At 35.6% G+C, this 11,437-nt stretch overlaps 1 protein-coding gene across 1 annotated transcript in view; it reads left to right on the top strand.

Annotated features, from left to right (window-relative positions):
* Nucleotides 1-1,530: 1,530 nt before the first annotated feature.
* The window catches only part of LOC106793760 (transcription factor SOX-5), a 200,436-nt gene continuing 190,529 nt past the window's right edge, over nt 1,531-11,437 (top strand). The window contains exon 1 of the mRNA XM_014760945.1: nt 1,531-2,051. Coding sequence (XP_014616431.1) covers nt 2,019-2,051 — 33 coding nt within the window. The 5' untranslated portion in view covers nt 1,531-2,018. The remainder of the gene's footprint in view (nt 2,052-11,437) is intronic.

Below are 11,437 nucleotides of genomic sequence, written 5' to 3'. Positions count from 1 at the left end.
TTAAGAGATTATATATAAAGTGACTTGTTTTTTCTTAATACTATGACAAATGAGATATTGTTATATTACAAAATGTCATTAAGTAATTTATTGGAGATAGATGAAAGTATTGATTTAGAAATATCCGAACGACGAAGTTCCTGTGTGTGCACGCGTGTCCCATAGATTTCTCTCTTCTTCTCTCTTTCTCTCTCTCTCTCTCCTCTTGTTTCATCGATAAGAAGGTATAGTTGTGTTGCATCAGGACGAAGGAACGAGCTACCTGGCGCCAAGTGGATGTCGGTACGACCTATTTGGTCGCGCAAGGACGATTCACGAGAGCACGATTCTCTTATTCCGTGCTTCCTATCCGTATTCTCCCGGTGACATCGGATACTTTAAATACCATTCTCCTAATTAACTTTGTGTTATGCTAAATCCTTCGAAATTTAAAGCAGCGAATGGACGGCGATAGGACGTCCATTAATTGCTGCAGTGCGCATCCTAAACCGATCTTATTGGCAGCTTGGAAAAATCCGCGGAACTCTTCAGAACTCGTACCGACGAACGAACGAGATCGTAATTACTTCGATCGCGTAATGTCTTACTCAGGCGGCGATCTGAATTACTAATCGGTTCGTTTTCTCCAAGATCGAGAACGAGACGCGTCGGATACGCCGTTCGCCATTTACGGAACTATCCACGTCGGTTCCATAACTATAAGAGCTCGCTTCTACGGGGAAAAGGTGATCTCGTATAAAAAAGGAAATAGTAAATAAAGAAAATAAAATAGAAAGGATCGCGATTTCATCTTCGTCGATCGACTTTTTCAAAAAAAAATAAGAGGAAGAAGAAATAAATGGGGAAACACAAAATGATCGTATCAAGGCTCGGCCTTTAACAAGAAGAAGAACAACAACAACAAACAAAAAATTCATGAAAGGGAGGAGGAAAAATACGGGAAAATAAATGACTGCAAACGCGTCGAGAAGAAATATGAGAATGTATATATTCCTATCGATATTTACGAGTAATTCCGTTTTCGATAAATATGCCTAATGAACGTCGTCGAATAATTTAGCAAGTTTCGATCGAATGACACTCAACATACTGCTACTGTCATTAAGAGATAATATCAAAATTTGTAATGAAACTATCCGACGCACAACTCGTTGATAAAACTTTTATAATATTTATGATAAATACGTATATAAAAAGAGAAAAAACAAAAAACATATATATATATTTAAATAAAAAAAAAAAAATAGAGTTAGAGAGAAATTGAGATAATGATGATACAATATTTATATTAAAATAAATAATAAATAAATCGAGGCACACTTTTGAGATACGATTTGTCAGATCGATGACGGATGACGAGGATGATAAAGACGACGATGATGATTGATGATTAAACGAAACTTGTCTTCTTATTTGGTATTAAAGTCTTTTGATAATTTCGGTACTCGCCGCTCGAGGTTGTAAAGCGCGCCATCCGCCACGACTCGAATCAAATATGGCCGCGCCCACGTAGTAGTAGTCGCGCGTTGACAGTCGAAGACGGTGGTAGTAATGTTTTGGTCTCTACGCGACGGGGTACCATTATTTACGTGTGCCGTCTCGTTATATCGCGATAATAATCGAGAACCCTTTAAATCATTATCGAGTTTGAACTATTAATCAGACAAACCTCGATAAACGATTTTATTCACAATTTATGTATATATATATAAATATTATTTTACCCCCACCCTTCCACCCAACGCCACCGCCGCCATCAATTTTGATCGTTCAACTTTTTGGGATGTTCTTTTAACCAAAGAAAAAAAACAAAGATCCAGAGGAGAATTTATTATAACGTTGACGAAGTAAACGAGGAAAAAGAAAAAAAAAAAGAAAAACAATTATTGCTGGACTGATAATTCGTTGTTTTGAAAAGAATGAAAAAATAAATAACATCGATCTAATATTCGTTAGATCGTTAGACGCCATATTTTTTATTCTTTTTCTCTATTTTTTTTCTTTTTCTTATTTCGCCGATGAACCTCGCGATTCCACGCTTTTCTTTCAAGGTAAGATAAATTTTACTTTTCATTTCGTGGAATATCGAATTATCATTTATATAATGATTAGTTCGTATGATTTTAATTATATTTATACTTTGTTCGTTTTTTTTTTTTTTATTATTATATCGATCGTTTGCTTAATCTATTAGATTAATAATAAATTATGTGATTGTCATTGTCGCATAGACGTAATGTTATTAGAATTTAAGCCAAAGGAATTATGTATCTGTTTGGGTTGGAATTGGATCACGAAGTATTGATCAAGGTAATTAATTATTTTAGCCATGTCTATTTTAAAAACTTGATCTGCTAATGTGATTAATTAGATTAATTGTACAACTTATGATAATTGATTAATATTGATTAATAGATCTAAGCATTTGAATTATGAAAAAGTCATAATTTATTTCATAAAATCTAAGGTACAAAAATATGCGATCGTTAAGAATTCATTTGAAAGATAATAAATAACCGCCACACACATATATACGAAAGTAATTCGTATATTCCAATCTCTTTTTTCTAGTGTTATAGCAAATTTTCATTAACTCGACCAACTCATAGACGTATTTATATTTTTATGAAATTCACTACTAGACGAAATTCAAATTCTATTTTTACGATTTATACAAAATCTGTAACGATTATCGATTATTAACGAGACTCACGTAGACATTCGAGCTCATCTTCGACCATTCCAAATGTAAATTCATTCGCGTTATCATTTTCATGAAACTTTTATCATCTCGCAGGTGTTCCCGAAGAAAGTCAAGGTAAAAATCGTGCCACGCTAATGATTAATTTGAACGAAAGATAAATAAAAAGGGGATGATTTATGATTGCAAACGCGAATGAATGACTCTAATATAATTCCATTTAGCATAAATGATACATAGAAATATTACGTGAGGAAAAAATAAACAAATTACTTCACGTATTTACGCTCACAAAAATATATATTTCTTTCTCTCTCACAATTTTTATACTCGCATACTAATATTCGAAATCTCTCTCTCTCTCTCTCTCTCTCTCTCTATCAAAAAAGATTATAAGAATAAAACAAATAAAAAAAAAAAAAATGCACGCGCATATTTTTCCCAGTAGAAAAAGATGGAAAAAGAAAAGAAGTCCATTAATTACCGTCTCAAAATGATTACCAAAAAAGGTTATGTTTCGATAGAACAACAACAGTTCTTTCAAAAAAGGTAGATCGAATATCGTACGGTTCCACAAAGTTCTTATGGTACGAACGGAGAGAAAAAAAAAGATTTTGTTTCCGCTTACGGTCCACGCGAATGGGTAGGTAAAACGGCGTAGCGGGTACGTGCTAAGACAGGGGTCACCGGTATACACCTGCCCTGGAGCTTCCAGAGCGCGATAATATAGGATTCTGATCTTCAACGAGTAATAGAGAGAAAGAGAGAGAGAAAGAAAAAGAGAGAATGATAAAGAGAGAAAGAAAGATAGATGCAAGGGCCGGTATCTTCTTCTCCTTCTCCGATTCTCAGCTCCTCCCGCTTCTTCTTAGCTTCCCTCTCCCCTTTTCCAGCTTGGGAACATAATGCCGTGTAGAGCAGGTACTCATAACGCCCGGCGAACCCGTTGAGATATAGCCCGGGTAGTGTTTCAATCGCCAAGCCACGAACGTCGACAATGATACGTGCGCGTATGCAAAACGTATTACAATATTGGATAGCCGGACTATGCATCACGATAGTCGAAATAAATCATCCGCGAACAAGCACCGACGTGGCTGGCTCTCTTAACGGGGGGGAGGCTTAAATAATTTACCGATTTTTCGATTGCACGACCCTCGGGGTCGCAACCATCGTAGCGCGTAAATCCCTTTGACCGGTATCTAGCATCTTGTTTCTCTCTCTTTTTCTCTCTTCTTCTTCTTCTTCTTCTTCTTCTTCTTCTATCTATCTTTTCTTTAAGTTTCTCCATCTGTTTAGCGAAGAAAACATTCCCGGATGCTGGAAACCGAGGGAAATCACATGGTCCTCGTTAAAAATCCATCTACGAGGAGAATCGTCGAACGGAACTCGTGATATTTTATCGAAAAGTCGTCTTTATTTATTTTTAATTCATGTACACCTTGCATACTTACATTGCGTTCCTTGCTTGATAGAACCTGAGTTATTTCGTGTAAAGTATAAAACGTGGAAGAGAGAGAGGAAAGAGGGATCGATCGAACTTGAATCAATTTGATTTAACACGTATACATACGAGTACATAGGTGTATATATTGTAATACAAGTTCTTATAAATTTATATCTTATATCCGCATCTCTCTCTCTCTCTCTCTCTTTCTATGTATATGAACACATTTGAAACGAATATATGCACGTAAGTATTACGTATAGTACTTGCGTACACGTGTTTTATCTTTCGTTATTGTAATTTTGAGATTCTCGGTAAAAACGTAATCCCCCATCATTTACGATGATACGTGTATCGACTATATATATATATATATTCATATGTATATTATAATATATGCCCATAATTATGAAAGTGGTCTAACAAGTAAAAATTAAAAAAAAAAAAAAAATGAGTTTATCTCAGTTACTTCACACCATATTATTTTAAACTAAATTAACTCAACAAAAATTTTCACATAGTATTTGTTATTTCAATATTATATAGAATTTTTAGCGTTCAAATGTAATCATTTAAATATTTAATACTTTCATAATTATGGTCACATATATCACAGAAAATCTACTCCTATCTTTTTTTACTAATAATCGGATAAGCAAGAGTCTTCTTGATTTTTAGTTAATTCTTTTTTTCACGTTGGTTAGATATTCTTTAAGAAATACTTAAACCCAAGATGAAAGAGAGAAGACGAGAGAGAGAGAGTAGAGAAAAGTAAAGAGAGGAAGGGTCGTTCAAGCGTACAATGCCACTTGATCCTTCGACCACTGCCTGGTGCGTGTACTCTTCTCTCTCTCTCTCTCTCTCTCTCTCTCTTAGGCGTTATAATGGTCGAGCGCATAATATAGAGGGTAAAACGCGGTACACGTACGCGATATGTGGGGCGGCTAACAATGGAGCACACCTGAGCACGGGCCGGTGCGTTTGAGATGGCTTTTGAAGACGGTAAGAAAGAGATAGAAGGACACTGTAAGGTAAAAAAAAACAAGCAGAGTGAAAGAGAGAGAGAAAGAGAGAGAGAGAGGGGAAAGGTATCGCATGAGAAGGTGCACCGCTATGAAATGTAGGGAAAAGAAAAAAATGAAAGAAGGATCGCATCGAGATGGGACGTGTGCAGGAAGAGGAACAATGCATTTCAGCTTCTTCTTCTTCTTCTTCTTCTTCTTCTTCTTCTCTTATGCTTCTTCCTCGAACTCTTCTTCTTCTTCTTCTTCAACTACGTCTCTTCTCTCCTACTCTTTCACTTATGTTATACTACCGTTCATTTTCCTTTTCTTTTCTTTTATTTTTTTTTATTTTTTCTGGGGTGCCAGCCATTTGTTCATGAAACACCAAAAGGGCAGCCTCCTTATGTGCATTGTACTCTCTCGATTAGGGTTGCCAACCGACCCGGATTGGCCGGGATTGTCTCGGAATCGAAGTAGCTGTCTAGAATCCCGGTTTAATGTCAAACTATCCCCTGGAATTTTAGAGAAGGTTATCAATTAATATCATCTAAATTCCAAAGTAATTTCTTTTTTTTTTTTTTATTACACACGATTTCGTGTTAATCCGTTGAATATTCGTCAAACTTTCGTTTTTCCCTATTACTATTTCAAGCCAATAGAATATATGAACAATTTACGAGTCTTATCGATTAGCTCAACTTTTGAAATTTTGTCATATTTTATTATTAAAGTATTTCATTAATATTTAATTTCAAATCAATTTCCTTAATAATTAGGCTTAACATCATTAAATGAAAGCAATTACTATGATCATTTTCAATAATTAATGATACAGTAATGTATATTATTCATATATATATTTTCATTTGTGTGGGGTAATATGTTTAAGAATTATTTTGTCAGAAATTATTGGAAAAACTTACACACTCGTGTGTCCATTTTTATTGAAAGTATGCGAAACAAATTCCCGAGTTTTGTTTAACTAAATAAGTCGTAAATATAGCGTTTTGTCGTAGTTACTTTTTTCATCAGAAGATTTTTTTTATTTATCTTCTTTCTTGTTAATCAGTCGTCTCTCATGGCGTCATTCATTTACAATACAAAAAGAAAAAAAAGTCATATAGTGTTCTCATTGTTAGAGAATAAATAATCACGACGATTACATTGATTTTCATCGTTGTTAATAATAATCGATTCTGTGTAATAATGTAAAAGAAAAAAAAAACAAAATATTCAACGCGTTAAATGTCTCGTAATATCGCGATAAATTATTTTCTCATTGTAAGAAGGATTTTCTATCCAACGTGAAAGATATTAATTTGTTATCGTATTTGTGTTTATTCTCTATGTATCATTTAATAGATTATTCTCGTTAATGACACCGTATGTCCTCGACTATACGTATTTTACACGTGTCTCTCTCTCTCTCTCTCTCTCTCTATCTCTTTCTCTCTTTCATCGTGTTGTGCACAGTGTCAATGAGAAGGATGTCGTTAACACTCTATTAACTGAAATTTACATATGACAATGCAACTAATGTTTATTTAGACATGAGATAATGCGCATCGAACGAGAGAGGGGAAAAGAAAAAGGAAAAGAGAAAAAAAAAAGAAAAAAAAAAATATCTTTGATCAACGAAGCGCAAAAAGGCTTTTAATGTCTATAATAATGTATGCAATTGATCGGTGTATGTTAACGCGCAAACAGTCGCTGCTTTCGAAAGGCGTAATGATCATCGATCTCATAAGTAATAAACATTAAACCGAGAAGTTGCATAATAATATTGCCCACAAAGCTCTCGTGTTCTCTATATTCTTGTCGTAACATTGTAAAACTCGATTGTCGCCGAAACATCGAGGAAAAACTCTCGATCGGAATAAAATTGTTTCACTTACACGCGGTTATATATTTCGTATCTTTGTTTTTAGATTACATTTCTCTCTCTCTCTCTCTCTTTCTTTATTTGCGGCGACTACAAAGCTTCTGTTACATAATCGCACGCAACTCGTATCGCATCTCGATCAAAAAGTAACATGCATACACGTACCTACACCGAAAGAGAGAGAGAGAGAGAGAGATACGTATACACTTGTCCGAGTAAAAGCGTTTTTGCTTTGATCCGTCTCGTGGTTTTTTTTCGCGTTAATTTCTTTTTCTATTTCAATTAAACAGAGAAAGAAAAAGAGGATAGAGAGAAAGAGAGTGAGTGAGAGAGAAAGCGAGATCATTAACTACTACGATCCATTAGCTCACACCGCGTTAGAATTTAAACCATCGATGATGGTAATTACGACTATTAGTGGGAGTACGCGAGTGACAGAAAGAAAGGAAAAAAAGAAAGAAAGAGAAAGTAAAGGAAGAAGACGACGAATAGATGGATTGATGGTTAAGATAGAAAGACTGACACGGAATCCAGCTACCGACGAGAATCGCAATGATACGCCAACGATCTCGACTTGTTCGTGTATCGGTTAAGAGAATTCTCCCCCTTTTCGTTGGATTTAAATTCCATAAGCGAGTTTGCTGCGGGCGCCGCGAGAGACTAATGACTGTGTGTTCACCGTGATGTTGAAGTAGGATATCGTGTTTATTGGTCGGTAGATAAAGAAACAAAGTTACTTTTCAATCCAACCCAACTATATTCTCGAATCTTTATAGAAGAGAGAGAGAGAGAGAGAGAAAGAGAGAGAGAGATAGAAACGTTTCATTTTTATCCCCTGTTTTTATTAATTCCAAACACACCCCTACTAACTCCCATCCCTTTCCTCTCTCTATCCCATCTCAACCCCATTACGAATCGACAAATTTTCTCTGCGCGTATATTTAAATCTTTCAATATAATATATTATATAAAATCGAACGCGCGGGTTTTTTCTTTCTTTTTTTTTTCTCTTTTTTTTTTAAATCCATCTTCCTCTCTTTTCCGTTCGAAAAAGAAAAAGAAAAAACCAGACAGACGTTGCCAGTTTATATCGTATTTTTTTATTTACAACCAACACCGAGCGGGATGAAGTTTAAATATTAATTTCTTTTTTTTTTCCTCTTGTTTTTTTTTTTTTTTTCTTTTTTTTTCTTTTTTCCCCATCGACACGAGTCTCCGAGACGAATGGTAATCAAATTGATATAGATAGGAATTAAAATGAAGTTATTTTTGTTGCGAGATCGGATCGATTAATATGATTTATTATCGTCTAGATATTACTGTGACGAGAATTTATCTCGATATAGAGAAAGAAAAAGAGAGAGAGAGAGAGAGAGAGAGAGAGAGAGAGAGAGAGAGAGTATATATCGATATATTATGATATTTGTTCTAGTTCATAAAAATTGGATGATATTAATGAACAATTTCGGCGATATTAAAACGTAAGAAAATTACTTTTTTTGTTAGTCGTAATAACCTTTTAAACATTTCGATCGACTCGGTAGCAACTGCTTACGTCACGCTACAACGACGGACAATGGTAAAGCTTAGCGTACCTTGAAATTCGAGGTCTTAGGTCGTGAATCGTTCGTCTTGCACCTTACCGTCGTCCATCGAGACGCGTAACGGTGCCCGTTAAAAGGCCTTTTCAATCTGCACACTCGTTTACGACGACGATCCTACGCCTTGTCCGAGTCGGGACTCTTCAAAGAGATCGCTCACGTACATACCAATATTCTTCTGCTTGCCCCGTGTATCGATAAGATCAAGAAATCGAGAGAGAAAAAGAGAGAGAGAGAAAGAGAGAGAGAAAGATATTCTATTGATTTTAATTTATTTCCTTTTTGTTTTAACATTTCAGTCACTCATATGCCAAATCAATTAAATTCGCTTAACAAAAAGTAGACGATACGAATAAAATAATAAATATTGTATCGTTTATTATTATAAACGATCACAATAATTATAATAATTAAAGAAATTTATTTAAAATTCAACACTTTGATTACGAAATTGTACACAAATTTTAATAATCGAGTTAATCGATTTGACTTGTGAAAAATGATTTATCTCATATCTCTTTTATATTGCGTAAATATTATAGAAAGAATTTAATTAATTAATTACAATTAATAAGATAATCCTGCAAGGTTCTCAGTATTTCGTGTGAAAAATATAATCCGAAATATCAGTAGGAAAGGTATTTATTTACCTACGTTGTACATACGTCGTCTATAGGGTAAGAAGAAGAAGAAGAAGAGGAATAAGAATAAGAAGAGTATGAAGATGAGAAGGATGAGATGTAAAGAGAAGGTCTCTCTTTCTCTCTCTCTCGACAGAGAGAAGAGAGAACTGCATAATAGGGGCCGGGGCTACCAGTTTAACAATCGCATAGAAAGATGCCGCGCGGCATGGCAGCGGGACCGTTTTAGATTGAGGAATATTGGGGTATTGTGGTGGAGCCACGGTTAGCGCGAACATGCGTCAGTGTGCGACTGTGTATGAGCATCTCTTTGACAATGGGAATCCCTGTGGGTGCGTTAATCCGTGCCGTATGTGTACCAAGAGATCTCGATGCTTGTGGGAATATTTTGAAGAAGGGAGAAGGTGAAAACAGGATGAGAGAGTGAAAAAGTAAGAGAGAGAGAGAGAGAGAGAGAGAGAAAGAGACCAGTGTATGTCTATATGTGTGTATTATACGTATGTGTTTTTATGTGAGAGAAAGAGATGGGTAGTAACGTAAGAAAAGGGGGAAGAATCTTCTTCTTCTTCTTGCCTCTATTGTTACATCTCGCCGATATTATCGGACGTACACGCGATGCATCCTCTGTCGGTTCGTTGCCGCCGACAACGGACTCTCGAGCCTTCTCAAAGGCTCGTTTCTTTCCAAGAGCAAGTTCGTAATTGCCGCGAACGAGCGAACTCGAATAAGAAGAGCACCGATCTTGGTGCAAACGAATCTTCTTTAAAAGAAAGAGAAAGAGAATGGGTATATACGTGTATGTGTGTATTCATATATATATAATGCATATACTTATACGTATATTGGTATGGGATTTACTACCCGATTTGGTACGATCGACACGTTCCCGTCAACCGCAAACTCTTTTCCACAGTAATATTTCATCGTTTCGAAACCCGACTACACAGCTAAGCCCAGGTCCGAAGTGTGACCGTTCAGTTTTGTGAAAAAAAAAAAATAAAAAAAAAATAAAACGTTTACCCCGGCTTGATGAGTTTCCATTAGCAAATCAATCGGAAATCGATCAGTATCTAGAGTTTACTATTTTAGATTCGATCAATTGTTGGTATTTACTTATATTAGGGGGATATAATGAAATCCCGATGAGAAAATCTCTTTTTCTTTTTTTTTTTTATTTCATTTCGTTAATTAAACTCGTGTTTATCTTGTACATATGTATACGTATCGATAACGTACTTTGAATCGTCAATTTATTTTCTAGATTTTTAACATTTATTTTCACTTCATTTATGTACGAAGGAAACAAAAAATTGTGTTCGACGTTTCTAAATAAAAATGTACGTGGGGAGGGGGGGGGGGTGATGAGGTGGAGAAAATTGATTCGTTTATATATCTAAATAATGATTTTGATTGTTTCGGATCAAAATCTTTATCGTGATGTCAACAATATTATATTATATTTGAAAGACAAAAAGTATACTTTGATCAATGATTTTATTTTATCTTTTTTCTTTATCCCATCTCTCTCTCTCTCTCTCTCTCTCTCTCTCTGTCTCTCTAGTTCAAGTTTCTAATCTCCGTGACCGTGAATATTATCGAAGATATAATACGGTGATCGGTCAGAGAATCGTTCACCTGGAAAAATATTTTCCGATGGCAACAAAAAAACGTTCGGACGTGGGAATAATTTTAAGATCAAAAGAAGAACTCGAAAAGAAGATCGAGTACACATATACACAGCCAGAGAGAGAGAGAGAGAGAGAGAGAGAGAAAAATGAAAAATAAATAAAAAAAATAAAAAAGAAATAAAGAGAGACACGCGTAGACGCCTGTTCTGTGAGATCGTAGTAGTGTGTGCAAGAACATACAACAACACAACTACGACTCTGGTAAAGTCGCCCGTACCTCTTTTAACATAAGAGAGAAGAGCGCGCGCGCCCATGCAGTTTGTAACGCAGCAGAGAGAACAGGTATTCCGCCATTGAAATAAGGTAACGTCGCGAATATGAAATATACCCCGTTGTACAACTTGATAATCCGTGGTTACCATAAATCCTGAGTGATTATCCGCGTGTCTATTTATAAGCCTTGTGGCATCGCCCTCGTCTCTTCCTCCTCCTCCACCTTCTCCTCCTCCTCCTCCTCCTCCTCCTCCTCCTCC

This window comes from Polistes canadensis, unplaced genomic scaffold (genome assembly GCF_001313835.1).
Source record: "Polistes canadensis isolate GaletaPanama2010 unplaced genomic scaffold, ASM131383v1 scaffold_18, whole genome shotgun sequence".
NCBI classification, from domain to species: Eukaryota; Metazoa; Arthropoda; class Insecta; order Hymenoptera; family Vespidae; genus Polistes; species Polistes canadensis.
Note: the sequence above shows the minus strand (reverse complement) of the source record. Positions and strands in the feature narration are given on the sequence as shown.